Source organism: Oncorhynchus kisutch, linkage group LG14, assembly GCF_002021735.2.
Source record: "Oncorhynchus kisutch isolate 150728-3 linkage group LG14, Okis_V2, whole genome shotgun sequence".
NCBI classification, from domain to species: Eukaryota; Metazoa; Chordata; class Actinopteri; order Salmoniformes; family Salmonidae; genus Oncorhynchus; species Oncorhynchus kisutch.
Genome location: NC_034187.2, coordinates 13,476,506 through 13,500,297, shown reverse-complemented (window position 1 = coordinate 13,500,297; position 23,792 = coordinate 13,476,506). Strand labels below are relative to the sequence as shown.

General features: G+C 39.5%; 2 protein-coding genes across 5 annotated transcripts in view; one reads left to right on the top strand and one right to left on the bottom strand.

The window, feature by feature from the left end:
* The window catches only part of fut8a (fucosyltransferase 8a (alpha (1,6) fucosyltransferase)), a 164,329-nt gene extending 152,345 nt beyond the window's left edge, over positions 1-11,984 (bottom strand). For all 4 annotated transcript variants that reach the window (XM_031787870.1, XM_031787871.1, XM_031787868.1 and 1 more), the window contains exon 1: positions 11,835-11,984. The gene's annotated coding sequence lies outside the window, so the exon portion shown is untranslated. The remainder of the gene's footprint in view (positions 1-11,834) is intronic.
* Positions 11,985-17,848: 5,864 nt separating this feature from the next.
* Positions 17,849-23,334, top strand: dnal1 (dynein, axonemal, light chain 1). The gene is made up of 8 exons (XM_020499871.2): positions 17,849-17,981; positions 18,808-18,846; positions 19,022-19,131; positions 19,413-19,468; positions 19,604-19,659; positions 19,773-19,899; positions 22,551-22,691; positions 22,940-23,334. The coding sequence occupies exons 1-8, from the start codon at positions 17,979-17,981 to the stop codon at positions 22,984-22,986; spliced, it is 579 nt and encodes a 192-aa protein (XP_020355460.1). The 5' UTR covers positions 17,849-17,978; the 3' UTR covers positions 22,987-23,334.
* The last annotated feature ends 458 nt before the right edge of the window (positions 23,335-23,792 follow it).

Sequence of the window (23,792 nt, the reverse complement as noted above, 5' to 3'; positions counted from 1 at the left end):
GAGTACTTCTCCTGTCCTATTCGGTGTCCTGTGTGAATCTAAGTGTGCGTTCTCTAATTCTCTCCTTCTCTCTTTCTTTCTCTCTCTCGGAGGACCTGAGCCCTAGGACCATGCCCCAGGATTACCTGACATGATGACTCCTTGCTGTCCCCAGTCCACCTGGCCGTGCTGCTGCTCCAGTTTCAACTGTTCTGCCTTCTTATTATTCGAACATGCTGGTCATTTATGAACATTTGAACATCTTGGCCATGTTCTGTTATAATCTCCACCCGGCACAGCCAGAAGAGGACTGGCCACCCCACATAGCCTGGTTCCTCTCTAGGTTTCTTCCTAGGTTTTGGCCTTTCTAGGGAGTTTTTCCTAGCCACCGTGCTTCTACACCTGCATTGCTTGCTGTTTGGGGTTTTAGGCTGGGTTTCTGTACAGCACTTTGAGATATCAGCTGATGTACGAAGGGCTATATAAATCAATTTGATTTGATTTGATTTGATTTACTAATCACACAGGTAGGGAAAGGGGTATTCTTCTTACCGAACCACATGAGAAAGCTTGAGAAAGGGCAGAGAAAGCTTGTTGTACACTAAAAGCTTTGTTGTAGAGCATTTAACACAAAACCCAGGGAGGGGCCAGCTGAGTATAAGACTGTATCATCTGCATAGAAATGGATGAGAGAGTTTCCTACTGCCTGAGCTATGTTGTTGATGTAAATTGATAAGAACGTGGAGCCTAGGATTGAGCCTTGGGGTACTCCCTTGGTGACAGACAGTTGGAGAGACAGCAGATGTTCTGACTTTATACACGTTATGTTCTGACTTTATACACACACTCTCCCTTCTTTATATTTTTCTCTAGTGTCTCCAGTAAAATCAGACATGATGGCTCAATCATCTTTGAATTCTCTGCATGAATAACACAGATGCCAAGATTGGGCTTTGTGGGTTTTCACCACATCTTAATGGGTTAGGCGAGAGAGAGACCGAGAAAGGGATAAGAGAGAACAGGGGGCGAGAGGAAGTGCTAGGGAGAGAGAGAGAGAACACGAGAGAGAGAAAAAGAGAGAGAGACATTTACCATGCCAATAAAGCCCATTGAATTGAGAGAGAGAGAGAGAGAGAGAGAGAGAGAGAGAGAGAGAGAGCGAGAGAGAACAAAAGAAAGAAAGACAGAAAGGGGGGAAGGGTTAATGAGGATAGAGAAAGTGAGCAAAGAGCGAAAGAAAGAGGGAGCAAGAGAGCCTTTGTTCATCATGTGTAAAGCATTGTAAGCTACCATTAGGCTCTCTGCCAGAGATCCAGTCTGTGATTAGCTCCTCTCTCTCTGTCACTTCTCAGTTGATCATTCATCACACACACACACACACACACACACACACACACACACACACACACACTCACTGACTCGCTCACACACACTCACATGCACTAACCTCTCTTCCTCTGCCAAAAGTCATGCAAAATCACCTGTTAGAGAGATTTTCTCTCCTTAAACAGAAAAAAGGAAAAGCGTCACTATCATTAAAACTAATGAGCACTTCTTTATTTCCGCCTACTTGCTGGCATTGCCTAGGAAATTTGAAACCACTGAGAGTTGTCACTGGATATCGACAACACTGGAAAATTGGAGAAGGGGGTAGGGAGGCAGAAAGAGAGAGTGAGAGTGGAGAGTGTAAGAAAGAGAGCGAGAGAGTTAGACGGGGTAAGGGATAGGCATGAGTAATCGAGCACTCCAGTACTCGAACGGACATCAAAAAACGATCTTTAACCAGAGACCACATTTTGTTTAACTACTGTTTGTTCGAAATGTTGTCTTGAAGACAACGTTAATGTGCTTTGACTTTGTGTTCCATTTGTACATGTGCATTTGCGGGACACAACAAAAAATAAACCAAGCCAAACATCACAGTTCTGCCCCCTAAATTCCGTTTCCCCATCATGTCGCACTCACTCAATTGCGTTCGAACGGGTCCCGCTCCCTGTACACACGCGCACCTACAGAAATAAATGACTATACAAACGTATCTAACTGACGGGATACACGAGCTACATTCCTTGTCAAATGACAACAATGGTATATCAAATTCAAAATGGACTGGTTAACTTAAGTAGGGAAATAGGTTAGGTTAGGGCGAGGCATACGGTTAGCAGTATGGTTAAGGTTAGGTTTAAAATTATACTTTAAGAAGTGAAATTGTAGATACAGGCAGGGTTTATGACTTTGTGGTTGTGGAAACTGACGTTAGTGTTCAATGTAGAATTGTTAATCCATTTACAAAATTCCAAAGAACATAAATAAACTAAATCGAACGTCTCTATATCGAAAATAAGACTGATGTTGGTTTGTAACCCTGAAAAATGTGTCCTAACTTGACAAATTGAGCCCAGTTTCAAAGAACCACTCAATGAGAATAAACGTATGTTCCAGACACGAGATGCGAATCCCTTTGCACTATTATGTTCTATTTTATAATTTTATATTACGTCATTTTTTAAAACTATAACATTTGTGCCTTGACTGTGATATGGGTCCGGAAAATAAGCTAAATTAACTAAATAAGGAGCTGATGAGACCAGGTGAGTAACTAACACAGATTAAATCAATGAATAAAAATTTAAGCCAGAGCTACGTTCAAGTACACAAAGAAACAGGGCTACATGCAAGAACACAACGAAACAGAACACAAGGTTGACTAAGAAAATAAATACAGAACCTTACAATGCCATTGCGCAGCCATAGGCTTCTACAATCAATTACCACACTGCTGAGGTTACTACCTTTTTGAAGATTGTGTTCCACTATATAATATAACCAATTAATCTTAAATGGCACTTGTTTTTGTATTGAATGAATATACAGTATATGAGGCAATTTACCAATTAGGATTCGTTATCTATAATGGTTATGATAAATTAGGAGTTGTTGGTCACTGTTGGCATGCACCAAAAATGTCCCAGTGCCGCCATTGTTCTAAAGATATATTTTTTCTTGTTTTTTTTTTCATTCCAGTACTATTCAACAACAAAAAAGGCCAAAAAAGGTCTCGAACAGTCCAAAAATGTAAAATGTCCATCCCTAGGAAAGAAGGGGTATGGAGCGAAAGAGAGCAAGGAGAGGGAGAGGGAGAGAGAGGTGGGGCAGAGTGGGCTAGAGAAAGACAGAGAGAAATAGAGAAAAATAAAGAGAGAGAGAAGGATAAAGAAATACAGTGAGAGATAAAAAGAGAGTGTGAGAGAGAGAGAGAGACTGAAATAAGAGAGAATATGTTTTGTTTGTTAGAGTAGTCCTTATTTCCTAGCAAGTGTTTCTCTGCTGTCTGATCAGTAAACATGGAGCATGCTGGAGCCTGGATGATCAACCATAACTGAATATGTTGCCATAACGTAATAAACGTGAGGCGTTTTTGATTGACAATGTTTCATAGAGCGTTAATTATACAACCCCCCTCCCCCCAATATGCTACAAACACTGTCAGGCTGTGTGTGTAACAGTCAGTGGTGTAGGTGAGGCTGTGAGGGTCTGTGATGTGGACTAGGATCCCCATATGACCTCACCCTGACCGGTATCAGATCCGCCTCAACTTCCTCCTGCACACTGAGGCCACAGTGAGTGGTAGGCTACAGACTGGAGAAAGCCACATGTTGTTGCAGGGACTTGGGCAGATAACACAAGCCGTTCTGGTAATGTTTGACTAACAAACACTGTGACTGTAAGGTTTACAGAGTTTTACAGATAACCATTTCAGCGACACTACCCCAGAGAGACTAGAGCTTGCTCCTACAGCAAACATGATATGTTTCAAACTTTTCGGGAATACAAAAGAACAAGGATATGGAAAATAACACTTTTGGGCTGATGTATTGTTATATCTAAATTCACACATTCACTGCCAAACAAAGCTTGCTGAGTTTTCAAGTAAAATGTAATATGAGTATTCCATTTGTGAACAAGGCAACAATGGCCTCTTAGACATCTGCCATCTTATCAAAATACATTGTAGCCTCGGCTATAAGATAGACTTGTTATATAACACAGTGAGCAGTGCCAGAATGCATATATTTACTCTAGGCCTAGTGCATCTGTATATACTATGGGAAACAAACAGGGACATTGGAATATAAAGGAGACTATTTATTATCAAGGTTCCAGCCTTGCGGCTATACTACAGACACCTTATACATTAGGGCTGGGAATTGCCAGGGACCTCACAATATGATATTATTACGATACTTTGGTGCCGATACAATATGTATTGTGATTGTATTGTGATTGTCATGATTCTATATATATTGCGATTCGATACTCTGATTGTATTGCAATTCGGTGTTCCAAACATTTTGCTCACCATATGTCTGAGAGAGAGCCATGAGAAAATGAGTTTTGATCAGTCATGCAAATAAAAGGGCTCCCTATTTAAAAATATGGAAAATAAACTATGAAGGAAAAATACTGGAGTTTAGGTGCTGGTACACCCAACTAGTGCAAAAATAACATTGCACTATTGTCAAAATGATACTATACGATATATCGTCAAAGATAATATCCCATATATGAAACTGTATTAATTTTCGACCCCAAAACTGATTTTAAACTTCATACAGATTATACATTTTATAGAAAATAAACACTTTTATACAGACTAAACACTTTATACAGATTATACACTTCATACAGACTAAACACTTTATACAGATTATACACTTTATACAGATTATACACTTTATACAGATTACACACTTTATACAGATTACACACTTTATACAGATTATACACTTTATACAGATTACACACTTTATACAGATTACACACTTTATACAGATTACACACTTTATACAGATTATACACTTTATACAGATTACACACTTTATACAGGTGGGGCACACAGGTGGTCGCATATAAATTATCCCGGAAACCAAGGTTTAATCAACCCAAGCCCAGGATGATGCAAACAGACAGAGTTATGATTAAATACTTGGAGATGGCCCATCATCTATTCTATGCTATTATGTCTCTACCTGTCTGTGGCAGATATGAGTCATAGGGTTACAAAAGCTCAAGGAGGTGGCGTGGGGAGTACGGACCATACATTAGCTTTTTTCCATAATCCTGAAACTCTTAAGGGAAAATAACACCTTGACTTTATACAGTGCCTTCAAAAAAAAAAGTTTTGTCACTGGCCTACACACAATAACATTAAAGTGGAATTATAACATTAAAGTGGAATTGTGTTTTTCGAACTATGTACAAATGAATTCAAATTAAAAGCTGAAATGTCTTGAGTACCTTATCTCTGTGCTCCAAACATACACCTATCTGTAATGTCCCTCAGGTGAGCAGTGAATTTCAAACACATATTCAACCTCAAAGACCAGGGAGGTTTTCCAATGCCTCGCAAAGAGGGCATCTATTGGTAGATGGGTATATATATATATAAAAAGCAGACATTGAATATTCCTTTGAGCATGGTGAAGTTATTCATTACACTTTGGATGGTGTATCAACACCCAGTCACTACAAAGATACAGGCATCCTTCCTAACTCAGTTGCCAGAGAGGACGGAGACCGCTCAGGGATTTAACAATGAGGCCAGTGGTGACTTTAAAACAGATACAGAGTTAAATGGCTGTGATAGGAGAAAACTGATGATGGATGAACAACATTATAGTTACTCCACAATACCAACCTAATTGACAGTGTGAAAGGAATGAAGCCTGTACAGAATACAAATATTCCAAAACATGCATCTTGTTTGCAGTAAGGCACTAAATTAATACTTCAAAAGAATGAGGCAATACAAAGTGTTATGTTTCGGGCAAATCCAATACAACACATTACTGAGTCCCACTCATATTTTCAAGCATAGTGGTGGCTGCATCATGTTATGGGTATGCTTATAATTGTTAAGGACTGGGGAGTTTTTCAGGATAAAAATGAATGGATGGGCAAAATCCTAGAGGAAAACCTGGTTTAGTCTGCTTTCCACCAGACACTGCGAAACAAATTCACCTTTCAGCAGGACAATAACCTACAACCAAATCTACACTGGAGTTGCTTACCAAGAAGACAGTGAATGTTCCTGAGTGGCCGAGTTACAGTTTTACCCTAAATCTGCTTGAAAATCTATGGCAAGATCTGTAAATGACTGTCTATCAATGACCAACAGTCATTTTGACAGAATTTTGAAAATAATAATTAGCAAATGTTGCACAATCCAGGTGTGGAAAGCTCTTAGAGACTTACCCAGAAAGACTCACAGCTGTAATTGCTGCAAAGGTGCTTCTACAAAGTATTGACTCAGTAGTGTGTATACTTAGATATTGTAATTAATTAGATATTAATTAGTAATGTAATTTTGATATTTATGTATTTAATTTTCAATACATTTACAAACACTTCTAAAAACATGTTTTCACTTTGTCATTATCAGAGTATTGTGTGTAGATATATCCATTTTAAATTCAGGCACAACAGGCACAACAAAATGTGGAATAAGTCAAGGGGTATGAATACTTTCTGAAGGCACTGTGTATATCATATTGTCTATAGGTCCATAGGGAGGGAAACTATGTCCTGTAACCAAGCTGCCCATAGGGAGAGAGACCCTGTTCTGTTCTTCATTAGGAGAGGTGGTTGATTGACTGACTAATGACCACACCCATCATTTACTGACACTATGTGTAGGTGTTACAGGTTGTTGCCAGGTAGTCCTTCTGACACTCAAGGTATCTGATGCTATTGTGCTGACTGCTGAGAAGGTGTGGAGATCAGGGGTGGACTGGGACCAATAATCGGCCCTGGCATTTCTAGCACACCGGCCATTTTTCCTTGAAGCCCTCATTATTCAGAGGGGTTGGGTTAAATGTGGAAGACACATTTCAGTTGAATGCATTCAGTTGTACAACTGAATGCCCTTTCCCTTTCATTATTAGCCAGATAATTCTAATTTTGCGCCAAATAAAAACAAGTTAGACAGTCCCACTAGGCTAAAAATGGACCGAAATGCCAGATACCAGTCTGCCCCTGGGTGGAGTGACAGGTAGAACAATCTTTCAATGGACCACATCATTAAAGTTATTTATTTGAAATGTTGCCGGATGATATCTCTTGATGCACCGACTCGTTTTCAAGAGAGTCCAAAAGTATATTATTTTATAATAAAACAACAAAAATAATTAGTAACAAGAAAAATATGGCAACTACCGTCTAACAATAATAACAATGAAATAATATATATATATATTTTTTTTACTTACATTAACAGCATAAAAAAGTTATTGTACAACTACTAATAGGCCTATAACTACTGCTACAACTACTAATACAACTAATAAAACTACTGCTACAACTAATAAAAACTACTGCTACAACTACTAATACAACTAATAAAAACTACTGCTACAACTACTAATACAACTAATAAAAACTACTGCTACAACTACTAATACAACTAATAAAAACTACTGCTACAACTACTAATACAACTAATAAAAACTACTGCTACAACTACTAACACAACTAATAAAAACTACTGCTACAACTACTGCTACAAATAATAAAACTACTGCTATAACTAATAAAAACTACTGCTACAACTAATAAAAACTACTGCTACAACTACTGCTACAAATAATAAAACTACTGCTACAACTACTAATACAACTAATAAAACCTACTGCTACAACTACTAATACAACTAATAAAAACTACTGCTACAACTACTAACACAACTAATAAAAACTACTGCTACAACTACTAATACAAATAATAAAACTACTGCTACAACTACTAACACAACTAATAAAAACTACTGCTACAACTACTAATACAACTAATAAAAACTACTGCTACAACTACTAACACAACTAATAAAAACTACTGCTACAACTACTAACACAACTAATAAAAACTACAACTACTAACACAACTAATAAAAACTACTGCTACAACTACTAACACAACTAATAAAAACTACTGCTACAACTACTGCTACAAATAATAAAACTACTGCTATAACTAATAAAAACTACTGCTATAACTAATAAAAACTACTGCTACAACTAATAAAAACTACTGCTACAACTACTAATACAAATAATAAAACAAAGTACCTATAATATATACAGTACCAGTCAAATGTTTGGACACACCTACACATTCAAGGGGTTTTCGTTATTGTACTATTTTCTACATTGTAGAATAATAGTGAAGACATCAAAACTATGAAATAACACATGGAATCATGTAGTAAGCAAAAAGTGCTAAACAAATCTAAATATATTTTATATATATTTTTCTTCAAAGTAGCCACCCTTTGCCTTGATAACAGCTTTGCACATTCTTGGCATTATCTCTTGGCCTTCCATTTGCACACTCTTGGCATTCTCTCTCTTGGCATTCTCTCAGCTTCATGAGGAATGCTTTTCCAACAGTCGTGAAGGAGTTCCTACATATGCTGAGCACTTGTTGGCTGCTTTCCTTCATTCTGATGTCCAACTCATCTCAATTGGGTTGAGGTTGGGTGATTGTAGAGGCCAGGTCATCTGATGCAGCACTCTCCTTGGTCAAATAGCCCTTACACAGCCTGGAGGTGTATTTTGGGTCATTGTCCTGTTGAAAAACAAGTGATATCACTGCAGAATTCTGTGGTAGTTTTGGTGGTTAAGTGTGCCTTGAATTCTAAATAAATCACCTGAAGTATCACCCGCAAAGCACCCCCACACCATCACACCTCCTCCTCCATGCTTCACAGTGGGAACCACACATGTGGAGATAATCTGTTCACCTACTCTGCGTCTCACAAAGACAGGGCGGTTGGAACCAAAAATCTACAATTTGGACTCATCAGACCAAAGGACAGATTTCCACTGGTTTAATGTCCATTGCTTGTGTTTCTTGGCCCAAGCAAGTCTCTTCTTCATATTGGTGTCCTTTAGTAGTGGTTTCTTTGCAGCAATTTGACCATGAAGGCCTGATTCATGTTGTCTCCTCTGAACAGTTGATGTTGAGATGTTGAGACGACAAATCTGTCGTTTTGCCCCTGAACAGGCAGTTAACCCACTGTTCCTAGGCCATCATTGAAAATAAGAATTTATTTTTAACTGACTTGCCTGGTTAAATAAAGGTTAAAAAAAACAACAACAAAAAACAAGGCAACCCTGTTAATTGAAATGCATTCCAGGTGACGACCTCATGAAGCTGATTGAGAGAATACCAAGAGAGTGCAAAGCTGTCATCAAGGCAAAGGTTGGCTACATTGAAGAATCTCAAATATGTGTTATTTCATAGTTTTGATGTCTTCACTATTATTCTATTATGAGTAGGTGTGTCCAAACCTTTGACTGGTACTGTACATAGAACACATTTACAAATATCTTCACATGGTGATGTTTGTATTAGTTAAAAACACATTTGAAAAATGACTTAAAATTAAAATTCACATCTATCTATCTATCTATCTATCATATAGCCTACCCCTATATACATGTTAGTAATTTGCAGTAACGTGCAGTCACTATACAAATACAGGCAAGTGGAAATGGCTTTTCATTTAGAGGGCATGATCAAGTGTAGAGTTTGAAAGGAAATGATCCCAAATCTCAATAACATAAAAGCTTTTCTAGTGTGGTCACAATGGGCAGTTGCTACTTCAACAAAGCACAATATTAACTTCCTGCATGAGTTGGGTAGCAGCAGATCACATACATCAAGTGTGTTGTTACTGTTAGCCATACTTGACAGCCAGTCCAAGGTCTAAGTTGCTGTTGGTCACTCCCTTCACAATCAAGCATTTTCAACAAGGACAACCTGGGTCAGTTTTGAACCATGTAATACATGTGAAATATGATTAGTATAAAACGAGCATGACAAGCAGGGTCTTATTCAGTCTTCTGTTGCCTATGAGACAAATTAAACTGGTCATGTGGTAGGCCAGGTGCTTTCAAGTGTAACCATTACTATAGTGTCCAGGATATCCACTATACATCCTGGGAAGAATTCAAATAAGGTAAAATGACCACACTGTTTTCTCTCAACCATTCACACCCTCTCTCTTTCCTGTGACTTGAATCTGTCAGATGATTGAAAAAAACAAAAATGTGAAAAAAATCAGAATCAGAATGGGGTGTAGCCTCTGTCATCATTGTGGTTTACTTAATTAATATCTGTCTGTAACGGGGTAGAGTGAATAGTTACAGGAAATTAAAGATTTATGAATTGGCAATTGTGCATACAAAGGCCTTGTTAATATAATGAAACGTTGTGCAATCACCCCAAACAGAGGACAGAACGAGACATTCACATTACATAGATCATTATTGTGGTACGCTTGGCAAAGCGGGACATTTGATTTAGCAGAATATCATCTCAATTCTCTGAGACAAATTAAGCTGTGAAATGCTATCATTTCTCAATTCTGAAGCACATCAAAGATATGAAATGGTCAGAATTCTAGCATTAAATGCATTACACTAGCCTATAATAAAGGCCTAATACTAGCCTATATTAAAGGCCTAGTACTATCCTATATTAAAGGCCTAGTACCAGCCTACAATAAAGGCCTAATACTAGCCTACATTAAAGGCCTAATACTACTTTATTATGGGCATACCACTCACACAGTAATGTGTCCAGATTGAAGAGTCATTCGATGGCTACTATCCCACAGATGGACCAGGCAAGTTGGCTGGGCTCCAGTCCCTAATTGCATGTTTACATCTCAAGATATCCTATTTCAGATCCACCAGCTGTGAGCCAGTTGATCATAACTGACCACAGGGGTTTCATTGAGTTCAAAGGTTAAGTCTGTTAGATGTGCACATGTAAATAGACCTATAGGCGTATCCATCTATTTTACTACAAGTCCTACTGTGGTATGTGGTAATAACACAGCGGTCAGGGAATGAAACCATGTGAAATGAAATAATCATGTAGTAGAGCACAGCATGATTACTGAGTTGGGTCCAAAACAAAATGTAAACAATGAACATAGTATGGGAGAAACATTCTCAGCCACCAGCTATGACAACAAAACCACTAAGAACAGAATGTGTTTGTGTGTGTGTTTGTGTGCGTGCGTGTACGTGCGAGCATGTGTGTGTTTGTGTATCAGTTAACGTTCTGATTTATGACCTACTAATAACAAATAGCAACATCAACATTATATGCGTTTTACTCAACTATAGTCTATGGTGGATCAACAGCACAAACACAACTGAATGCGTTTCCCAAAAAGAGGTAGGTTAGGCTACTTTTCATCGGTTTCAACCAATGTCTAAAAAATAGCGGGGTGGCTCACGATCTGCTTTGATTCGACCCAGCAAGACGGACAAGGAGGCAGCGGCCGATGCAGGCTGACTTCACAAAATAACGGTCCAATATAGCCACACAAAACATAAGCATTTCGTTTGTTTATAAGAAAGCGTCACAATATACTTGTCATTCTTGGTAAATGTGAGCGTCTTATGTCAATACAGCATTATTCATTTAAAGACGTAAGATGGAGAAACGTCGCAGTTCATTGTCCCTGGATGGTGATTGAATTGTATTTCTCATACCTAATCAAATGTTAATTAACATAACCATTATATGCACAATGTAGCAAAACTGAACGAATTACTCTCCGAAAACTTCCTGTGCATGAATGACTTTCATAAGGAAGATGCGAATTCTAACCGAACCTTGTCCGACAACTCGTTAGTGTAAATCCGTGTCCGCTATTTTGTTACCTTTCGGCTGCGGTCGAAGCACGCAAATAGCAACAGGCCAGGGATGGAGGGAGAAGGGAGACGGCGCAGACACCAATTCCTATTGTCTGCAACACAATGTATAAGAAATTGGCTTACCTGGCTTTATCTCATTGAGCTTGCATTTCTTCAAGGTCTATATTCTGCCTGAACATGATGCTTTGAGTTGTAAACTGTCTGAAGACAGAAGGCGGAAACAGGAACTGGGTAGGAGCAGGACTGCTGCGCGCCTGACGAGTAGTCACTCCGCTATGCTTGGCTTCTAATGAGGAGACTCGAATTGCCACAGAGCCCCATTGCGCATGCTTGCGTCAATTCAATGACCGGTTCGATCTGCCCACACTCCATCCAGTCTTCTGGACTAGGCGACAATGATGCGTCGTCATTTTAAAAATCGGAACCTTTTGAACTTTATTGTGTTCTACCCTTTTTATATGAGGCTATTTGGTATTACCAGAATATACGTTGAAATTGAACAGCTCAAATTGAACAGCTCAACAAGCAGGTGTCTTAATTATATTTATTTGCGAGGCTCTGAAAAATCTGAAGATAGTGTGCAATCATAAAATTCAATTTCTGTGGAAAGGGTTCTACATGGAACCCAAAACTCTTCTACTGTTCTACTACTGCAGCCGATGAACCCTTTTTAGGGTCCCCTTTAAAAAAAAAAACTAAGTGTGGTCAGGTATACAGGAGTAGGACTAGGACTAGGCTATTTCACAAGCTATAAAAGTGGATTTTATCCCAGACTTAGAAAGAGTCGGTGGCAGGTGGGTGTATATCATGTCATGGCATCTGTTTAGCATACTGTCCAGGAAACAGACGCTTTATTGGCTAACGAACATTTCCCTGACATTAAGCTGACACTGTCCAAACAACCATTATGTTATAGTCCCTTTATGATATGCAAATCATTTGGACAGACTCATTTCCCTAATACCTGCCCTAAGATAACATTTCTAACAGAAGCACACTGTGCCTGTATTCATAAAGTACACCAGATTACTAGGAGTATTGGTATAGGATCAGTTTTGCCTTTCAAATCATAATGAATAAGACTACATGAATAGGGAGGATCCAATCTTAGACCAGACACTACTACTCTGAGACACTTCTTTAATATGGGCCCTGAACCGCAGCCATATAGTCATAAACCCTGGTAAATTAGAAATGCTCAATGTTCTATGCTTGCCAATAATGCAGTTTTTGTAAAACAACCTTGACTGTTTGGCAAATGTACACCTGGAAGAAGCTAGCCAAATAACCTATAGACCTGTTACTCTAGTATACACTAGATAGCATAGCCACAGAAAGTGGTCTTGTTTTCATAAACCAACACTGTTGTGCTAGTTCCATCCAGTGGTAATAACGTTGTAATACAGCCATTGTTGAGAGGCCAGGGTTTCAAACTTTTCCTGCAAGTTGTCATAGTGCATGACATTTAAAATGTAATAATAATAATGTTTTAAGTGAATGGCCAATCAAATCAAATCAAATCAAATTTATTTATATAGCCCTTCGTACATCAGCTGATATCTCAAAGTGCTGTACAGAAACCCAGCCTAAAACCCCAAACAGCAAGCAATGCAGGTGTAGAAGCACGGTGGCTAGGAAAAACTCCCTAGAAAGGCCAATACCTAGGAAGAAACCTAGAGAGGAACCAGGCTATGTGGGGTGGCCAGTCCTCTTCTGGCTGTGCCGGGTGGAGATTATAACAGAACATGGCCAAGATGTTCAAATGTTCATAAATGACCAGCATGGTCGAATAATAATAAGGCAGAACAGTTGAAACTAGAGCAGCAGCACAGTCAGGTGGAAGTTGAAACTGGAGCAGCAGCATGGCCAGGTGGACTGGGGACAGCAAGGAGTCATCATGTCAGGTAGTCCTGGGGCATGGTCCTAGGGCTCAGGTCCTCCGAGAGAGAGAAAGAAAGAGAGAAGGAGAGAATTAGAGAACGCACACTTAGATTCACACAGGACACCGAATAGGACAGGAGAAGTACTCCAGATATAACAAACTGACCCCAGCCCCCCGACACATAAACTACTGCAGCATAAATACTGGAGGCTGAGACAGGAGAAAGGAGAAAGCCCTGCCTCCAGCTGTTTGCTTAGAAATTCTAGGGACAATTAGGAGGCCTGCGTCTTGTGACCGTAGCGTACGTGTAGGTATGTACGGCAGGACCAAATCAGAGAGATAGGTAGGAGCAAGCCCATGTAATGCTTTGTAGGTTAGCAGTAAGACCTTGAAATCAGCCCTTGCTTTGACAGGAAGCCAGTGTAGAGAGGCTAGCACTGGAGTAATATGATCAAATTTTTTGGTTCTAGTCAGGATTCTAGCAGCCGTATTTAGCACTAACTGAAGTTTATTTAGTGCTTTATCCGGGTAGCCGGAAAATAGAGCATTGCAGTAGTCTAACCTAGAAGTGACAAAAGCATGGATTAATTTTTCTGCATCATTTTTGGACAGAAAGTTTCTGATTTTTGCAATGTTACGTAGATGGAAAAAAGCTGTCCTCGAAATGGTCTTGAAATGTTCTTCAAAAGAGAGATCAGGGTCCAGAGTAACGCCGAGGTCCTTCACAGTTTTATTTGAGACGACTGTACAACCATTAAGATTAATTGTCAGATTCAACAGAAGATCTCTTTGTTTCTTGGGACCTAGAACAAGCATCTCTGTTTTGTCCGAGTTTAATAGTAGAAAGTTTGCAGCCATCCACTTCCTTATGTCTGAAACACATGCTTCTAGCGAGGGCAATTTTGGGGCTTCACCATGTTTCATTGAAATGTACAGCTGTGTGTCATCCGCATAGCAGTGAAAGTTTACATTATGTTTTCGAATAACATCCCCAAGAGGTAAAATATATAGTGAAAACAATAGTGGTCCTAAAACGGAACCTTGAGGAACACCGAAATTTACAGTTGATTTGTCAGAGGACAAACCATTCACAGAGACAAACTGATATCTTTCCGACAGATAAGATCTAAACCAGGCCAGAACATGTCCGTGTAGACCAATTTGGGTTTCCAATCTCTCCAAAAGAATGTGGTGATCGATGGTATCAAAAGCAGCACTAAGGTCTAGGAGCACGAGGACAGATGCAGAGCCTCGGTCCGATGCCATTAAAATGTCATTTACCACCTTCACAAGTGCCGTCTCAGTGCTATGATGGGGTCTAAAACCAGACTGAAGCATTTCGTATACATTGTTTGTCTTCAGGAAGGCAGTGAGTTGCTGCGCAACAGCCTTCTCTAAAATTTTTGAGAGGAATGGAAGATTCGATATAGGCCGATAGTTTTTTATATTTTCTGGGTCAAGGTTTGGCTTTTTCAAGAGAGGCTTTATTACTGCCACTTTTAGTGAGTTTGGTACACATCCAGTGGATAGAGAGCCGTTTATTATGTTCAACATAGGAGGGCCAAGCCCAATGTATTGACAAAATGCATTTTCACAGTTTAAATGTTGATGTTCAAAATGAAAGATATAAAAGCTTATCCCGGTTTAGTAAGTAAACAAACCATCCAAATAAATACAACATTGTTACATATGAATCCACTAATATCCTCCTGAACAGAATGGGATACAAATGTGTCATGCCTGCTCCCGCTCTTCCCCCCTGGCGCTGGTGGGCGCCAGGTTCCCCAGCATTACACACTCCTGCAAACATCATTACACACACCGGCCTTCCCCCGTCACGCGCATCAGCGATTATTGGGCTCACCTGGACTCAATCACCTCTGTCATTACCTCCCTTATATCTGTTCCCCGCTTCAGCATTGTTTGTCGAACGCTGTGCCTGTCTTGTTTCATGCCTGTTCCTTATTAAATGTTGACTCCCAGTACCTGCTTCTCATCTCCGGCGTCGGTCCTTACACAAATGTATATTTTGGGGGAGGGGTGTGGTAAGACACCGGAAGGAAGTGAGATAATGTGAAAACATAAGAATGGCACTGTCAAGATCAGATATTCGTCTCCTGAATATTCCCCTAACACCTTAGTTCGAGGTATTGTTAAAATAATATTGTTTGTTGAGACGTAGACCCGATGGCAATGGTGAGACTGAGAATACCTTGTCTGTTGGCCTAGAGTAGGATCAGATCAGATCAAATCAAATTGTGTTAGTCACATGTGCCGAATACAACATGTGTAGACCCTACAGTGGAATGCTTACCTAGAAGCCCATTACCAACAATGCAGTTTAAAAAATATGAATAAGAATAAGAAATAAAAGGAACAAGTAGTTAAAGAGAAGCAGTAAAATAACAATAGGGAGACTATATACAGGGGGTACAGAGTCAATGTGCAGGGGCACTGGTTAGTTGTGGTAATATGTACATGTAGGTAGAGTTATTAAAGTGACTATGCATAGATAATATGCATAATATGCATCGATCTTAGTCCTGTATTGACACTTTGCCTGTTTGAGCTGCAGCTCCTTGAAAGCGGCAGCTCCAGCCTTTAGCTCGGTGTGGATGTTGCCTGTAATCCATGGCTTCTGGTTGAGGTATGTAGGTACGGTCGCTGTGGGGATGACATCGTCGTTGCAATTATTGATGAAGCCAATGACAGATTTGGTGTACTCCTCAATGCCATTGGAAGAATCCCAGAACATATTCTAGTCTGTGCTAGCAAAACAGTCCTGTCGCTTAGCATCTGCTTCTTCTGACCACTTTCTTAATGACCGAGTCACTGGTGCTTCCTGCTTTAATATTAGCTTGTAAGCAGGAATCAGGAGGATAGAATTATGATTCGATTTTCCAAATGGAGGGCGAGGGAGAGCTTTGTAAGCGTATCTGTGTGTGGAGTAAATGTGGTCTGGAGTTTTTTTCTCTCTGGTTGCATATTTAACATGCTGATAGAAATTTGGTAAAATGGATTTAAGTTTCCCTGCATTAAAGTCCTCGGCCACTAGGAGTGCCGCCTCTGGATGAACGTTTTCCTGTTTGCTTATTGCACACCAGTATTTCTACTTGCACATCCTCATCTGCACATCTATGACTCCAGTGTTAATTGCTCAATTGTAATTACTTTGCCACTTACCTCCTTACTTCATTTGTACACACTGTATACAGATTTTTATATTGTGTTATTGACTGTACATTTGTTTATCCCATGTGTAACTCTTTGTTGTTGTTTTTGTCGCACTGCTTTGCTTTATCTTGGCCAGGTCGCATTTGTGGCCTACCTGGTTAAATAAAGGTGACATTTGCGGAATACAGTTCATTGAGTGAGGTCTTAGTGCCAGCATCAGTCTGTGGTGGTATGTAGACAGCTATGAAAAATACAGATGAAAACTCTCTAGGTAGATAGTGTTGTCTAGAGCTTATCATGAGATACTCTACCTCAGGCGAGAAAAACCTTGAGACTTCCTTAGATATCACGCACCTGCTGTTGTTTACAAATATAAATAGTCTGCCCCCTTGTCTTATCAGACACCGCTGTTCTATCCTGCCGATACAGCATATAACCAGCCAGCTGTATGTTAATAATGTTGTCGTTCAGCCACGACTCTATGAATCAAATCAAATCCAAATGTATTTGTCACGTGCGCCGTAGACCTTACAGTGAAATGCTTACTTACAGGCATTAACCAATAGTGCACAAAAAAGGTGTGTGTGTAGGTTAGTAAAGAATTAAAACAACAGTATAAAGACATTTGAAGAAAAAAAACAGTAGCAAGGCTATATACAGACACCGGTTAGTCAGGCTTTTTGAGATAGTATGTACATGTAGGTATGGTTAAAGTGACTATGCATATATGGTGAACATATGATGAAGCATAAGATATTACAGTTTTTAATGTCCCGTTGGTAATCTAACTCGTACGTCGTCAATTTTATTTCCCAACGATTGCATGTTAGCTAGTAGAATGGAAGGCAGTGTTTTTTTTCCGATCGCCTACGAATTCTCAGTAGGCAGCCCGATCTCCGTGGAATAGTGGTGAGGTTTTAGTGGGTGCAGTATTAGTTGGTAGGACAATTTTTTTACAGTGTAAAGATTTAACATAACAGTATGATGATACACAGCCAATACAGTCGGTGGCGGCATGCACTTATAACATTTGTTTGTTGACCGCCATAATACCAAAGAAGAAGAAGAAGGAAAAATAAGAAGAAGAAGAAAAAGAAGATGAGGAGGAGGGTATAGGTATCGGGCGTGGGAAAGATGTTTGCTCGAGCTCCTGCACATGCGTCGTGACTTGTGAAGCTTCAGTCTGTGTCATAGCAACCGGAGAGGACAACATGGTCAGTTGTTTGGCTCATAAAATATTTTGTGAATGTCGTTTATCAGTAACTTGCTATCTTGAAAGATTATTTTGCATAAATACATTTGTAAAAAAAAACAAGGTTAACGTTGTAGCTATAGTACTATTAAATGTTTGCTAGCTACTGCCATAAACACGAACGACGCACGAGTCTCAGCCCCACCTAAGGCGTTAACTTTAGCTAGCTGAACGACGTTAGTTAATGTTAACCTGGGAAAGGGCTGAAAGGACACACCTGACGCCTAAACCGATATTTCGATTCATCATTTCTAAAAAAAATGTGGGTTAGGGTCAGTGTTAGGTTTTTACGTTTAAGCGTTAGCTGTGTCCATGTAGTCTCTCCCGTAACCTGTCTGCTAGGAAATGGCAATCATTCTCCAGCCGTGATCTTGTGAATGTAACATAACGTTAATATATTGCATCAGTTTGACATCTTGACAGTATGAAGATCAACTCGTGTGTGTACAGCTACTGCTAACGTTAGCTAGCTTGCTACCTAACGTTAGCTATTAACGTTAGCTAAAGACACTCAACTAACTTTAGGGTGCTATGTTCTGTTTACGTTAGCTTTGCTAGGATCCGAATGATTGATTTGTGCATGATTCACTTCTATAACTGACAGCTGTTTGTCAGTGGTAGCATTTATTACATTAAAATAAGCTAGGCATAACGCTGTTGTAAACGTATCTAAGGCAAAGGCCGGTCATAGCTGCAACAGTATAGCTGCACGATTAGCTGATGGATTTGCATGACTACTGACTGAGATTTTATCAGTTGAACTAGAAGTTTGTATTATTGTTTCACAGGCAAAACCAACAACCATAAAAGAAGCCCTTGTGAAATGGGTAAGTGCATCTCTCTTAGCCTGGTCCCAGATAAGTTCTGTTTGTGCTGTTTTGTTAACTCTCATGGTAATTGCCAATAGGATTTGGCATTACAGCACAAACAGATTTTGGACCAGTCTAGTTCTCTCCTACATAAAAAGGGAGAACAGTTGGCGAACTTGTGTGATTTCAACAGGAGGAGAAGGCAGGAGAGAAGGTGGGGGAGGCGAAAGCAGTGAAGCTGTATGGTCAGATTCCTCCTATTGAGAAGATGGATGCTTCTCTCTCCACCCTCATCAACTGCGAGTGAGTGAAACCTTATTCCTCTTAATTCTGAGACCTAATTTCATAGTACAAGGATGGTAATTCAATATAGGAATATCTGGGGCTCTATTCATTCATAAATCTGATTCTCATCTGTGAAACTTTATCCAGCTTTGGTCTGAAACCTATTTCAATAGATGGGTGGTCACACACACACTCTATAAGAATGTTATGCTGCTGTTCTTTTCTTCTATAAATCTGATTCTCCACTTCCTATCACTGTGTTGATTCTCCACTTCCTGTCACTGTGTTCTTCTGAACAGGAAATTGTCCCTGTCTACAAACTGCATTGAGAAAATTGCCAACTTGAATGGCCTCAGTGAGTATGCGTCACACTGATGTGTCTTCATGGAAACAACACTTCAACTAGGGCCTTTAATGTAAACGGAGAGAAGGTGTAAAATGTGTAATCATTTAAAAAGCTGAGACGTGGTGCCTTTTCTCTATCTCACAGAAAACCTACGGATATTATCACTAGGGCGGAACAACATCAAAAATCTAAACGGACTGGTGATTATGGCATTTTTGTGATCTACTATATTACTTGTTGCTATGTTGTAATCTTAGCCCAAGAATGTTCTTGCATAGGATTAGGAAATTAAATCACCTTGTACTGTCTGCAGGAGGCTGTTGGTGACACGCTAGAGGAACTGTGGATTTCCTACAACCTGATAGAGAAGCTAAAAGGAATTCATGTTATGAAGAAGCTCAAGGTCCTCTACATGTCTAACAACCTGGTCAAGGAGTGGGGTAGGCAATGGTTTCATTTCCATGGGCCAAGAGTGTGCCATGTTGCCCTATGTACATAGTCATGGAACACTGGTCACTTGAATAATGTTTACATACAGTTGAAGTCGGAAGTTTACATACACTTAGGTTGGAGTCATTAAAACTCATTTCTAAACCACTCCACAAATTTCTTGATAACAAACTATAGTTTTGGCAAGTCGTTAGGACATCTACTTTGTGCATGACAAAAATGGTTTACTATCAGATTATTTCAGATTATTTCACTTATAATTCACTGTATCACAATTCCAGTGGGTCAGAAGTTTACATACACTTAGTTGACTGTGCCTTTAAAACTTCTTCGGGCTAGGCGGCAGTATTCGGAAGTTTGGATGAATGAGGTGCCCAAAGTTAACTGCTTGTAACTCAGGCCCAGAAGCTAGGATATGCATGTAATTGGTAGTATTGGATAACACACTCTAACGTTTCCAAAACTGTTAAAATAATGTCTGTGAGTATAACAGAACTCATATAGCAGGCAAAAACCCAAGAACAATCCATCCAGATTGTTCTTTTTTTTCAGCTCACCTCTGATTACAATGGCTGGGAATGGGAATATAAAAGGAAGTCCTCCCAGATTGCAGTTCCTAGGGCTTCCACTAGATGTCAACAGTCTTTAGAAAGAGTTTCAGGCTTGTTTTTTGTAGTTCTTCTAAGTGGCTCCCATTTTGGCTGTAGTGTTTGTAACGCGTTCCGGTGAGTGCGTGTACTTCGTTATTTATCTCCGGTAATGGTCTCCGGTATTCTCCGTCTTAAATTTGATCGTTTATTTATATAAAAGGGTACCTGAGGATTGATTAGGAACGTTGTTTGACTTGTTTAGAAGAAGTTTATTGGTAACTTACGGGATTCATTTTGTATGCATTTTGAACGAGTCAAGCGCGCCATTGAAACATACTTTTTTTTTATTAAAAAAGGACTTAATCGAACAAAAGGACCATTTGTTATGTAGCTGGGACCCTTGTGATTGCAACCAGATGAAGATCTTCAAAGGTAAGTGATTTAGTTTATCACTATTTCGGACTTTTGTGACACATCTGCTTGGTTGGAAAATGTATGTAATGCTTTTGTGTGCGGGGCGCTGTCCTCAGATAATCGCATGGTGTGCTTTCGCTGTAAAGCCTTTTTGAAATCTGACGACGCGGCTGGATTAACAAGAAGTTAAGCTTTTAAATTATGTATTACGCTTGTATTTTCATGAACGTTTAATATTACGATTTCTGTCATTTGAATTTGGCACTCTGCAATTTCACCGGATGTTGTCGATGGGACGCTAGCGTCCCAATGATCCGTAAGAAGATAAACAGCTTGGAAAATTCCAGAAAATTATGTCATGGCTTTAGAAGCTTCTGTTAGGCTAATTTACATAATTTCAGTCAATTGGAGGTGTACCTGTGGATGTATTTCAAGGCCTACCTTCAAACTCAGTGCCTCTTTGCTTGACATCATGGGAAAATCAAAAGAAAAATTGTAGACCTCCACAAGTCTGGTTCGTCCTGCCACCCCGTGCTTCACAGGTAGGATGGTGTTCTTCAGCTTGCAAGCCTCCCCTTTGTCCTCCAAACATACCAATGGTCATTGTGGCCAAACAGTCATATTTTTGTTTCATCAGACCAGAGGACATTTCTCCAAAAATGACAATCTTTGTCCCCATGCGCAGTTGCAAACCGTAGTCTGGCTGTTTTATGCCCGGTTTTGGAGCAGTGGCTTCTTCCTTGCTGAGCAGCCTTTCAGGTTATGTCGATATAGGACTTGTTTTACTGTGGCTATAGATGCTTTTGTACCCGTTTCCACCAGCATCTTCACAAGGTCCTTTGCTGTTGCTCTGGGATTGATTTGCACTTTTTGCACCAAAGTACATTCATCTCTAGGAGACAGAACGCGTCTCCTTCCTGAACGGTATGACGGCTGTGTGTCCCATGGTGTTTATACTTGCGTACTATTGTTTGTACAGATGAACGTGGTACCTTCAGGCATTTAAAAGGCAATGCGACCAAATACAAATTAAGTGTATGTAAACTTCTGACACACTGGGAATATGATGAAAGAAATAAAAGCTGAAATAAATCATTTTCTCTCCTATTATTCTGACATTTCCCATTCTTAAAGTAAAGTGGTGATCCTAACTAACCTAAGATAGGGACTTTTTACTCTGATTAAATGTCAGGAATTTGAGTTTAAATGTATTTGGCTAAGGTGTATGTAAACTTCTGACTTCAACTGTACTATTTATATATCTCCTGCTGTACTAAATTTGTGATTGTTTTACATTTTTGGTTATTGTGTATGTGTGTGTGTGTGTGTGTGTGTTGATATTTACTGCATTGATCAATACGAACTAGGAAGATAAGCATTTCGCTGCACCCACCATAACACCTGCTAAACTGTGTACGCGACTAATAAAATGTGATTTGATTTTGATGTTAGCTACACTACACTGTTTGTGGTTGCATGCACAGTCACTTCTGTGTTGTGGACGGTGGAAAAAATGTCCCACCTTAGAGTGGTAATTACAATGGTAATATCCTCATTATCATGCCTGCCTCATGAATAAAGTCAATTCTGATAACATGTTTGATGGTCGCCATTACAACTGTGGTTTTCCATTACAGCTGAGTTCGTGAAGCTAGCTGACCTTCCATCCTTAGTGGACATGGTGTTTGTTGGAAACCCCCTGGAGGAGAAGTACTCCGCTGAGGGGAACTGGCTAGATGAGGCCACCAAGAGGCTGCCCAAGCTGAAGAAACTAGATGGTAAGATTGTCCACCTTCTATTTGTTTTCTCTAATAGGATGCTATATTCCTAGGACTGTATTGATGTCATCCTAAGCTACTTACTTACTATCGGGCTGATCCAAAGTACATTATTTTGAGCCTATCTTTAAATAGTGTGGCTCCGTATAGAACAGCCTGCTGTCATTTCACATTGCTTATTTCAGTAGTTTTTGCTATTGATGTGTCAAACAATCCTTACAGCTTTGGTCTCCATCTCTCCTCTTTAGGGAACCCAGTGATCAAGGCGGATGATGATGACGAGGGAGACAGTTAACACATTCTATTTAATCTCTTACAGTTTACAGATTGTTGTTTTAAAAATATTTTTATTGAAATGGTTTCTATACCAGCATCATTGAGAATCAATCCACCAGGCAATATCCTATTATCCTATTTGATCTCTTTTTAGATGTTGAATAAGCTCATTCCACTGGTTGGGAGATGACCTCTCATAGAAGCACATTGCTGAAACTTTTACAGCTCCATGGATTTCATGAAATAAAAAGTAATACGAAAGAGTTAGTACAGTTACAATGTTTGATGTATGTACAGTGGGGCAAAAAAGTATTTAGTCAACCATCAATTGTGCAAGTTCTCCCACTTAAAAAGATGAGAGGCCTGTAATTTTCATCATAGGTACACTTCAACTATGACAGACAAAATGAGAAAAAAAATCCAGAAAAATCACATTGTATGATTTTTAATGAATTTATTTGCAAATTATGGTGGAAAATACGTATTTTAACAAAAGTTTATCTCAATACTTTGTTATATACCCTTTGTTGGCAATGACAGAGGTCAAACGTTTTCTGTAAGTCTTCACAAGGTTTTCACACACTGTTGCTGGTATTTTGGCCCATTCCTCCATGCAGGTCTCCTCTAGAGCAGTGATGTTTTGGGGCTGTTGCTGGGCAACACGGACTTTCAACTCCCTCCAAAGATTTTCTATGGGGTTGAGATCTGGAGACTGGCTAGGCCACTCCACGACCTTGAAATGCTTCTTACGAAGCCACTCCTTTGTTGCTCGGGCGGTGTGTTTGGGATCATTGTCATGCTGAAAGACCCAGCCACTTAACATCT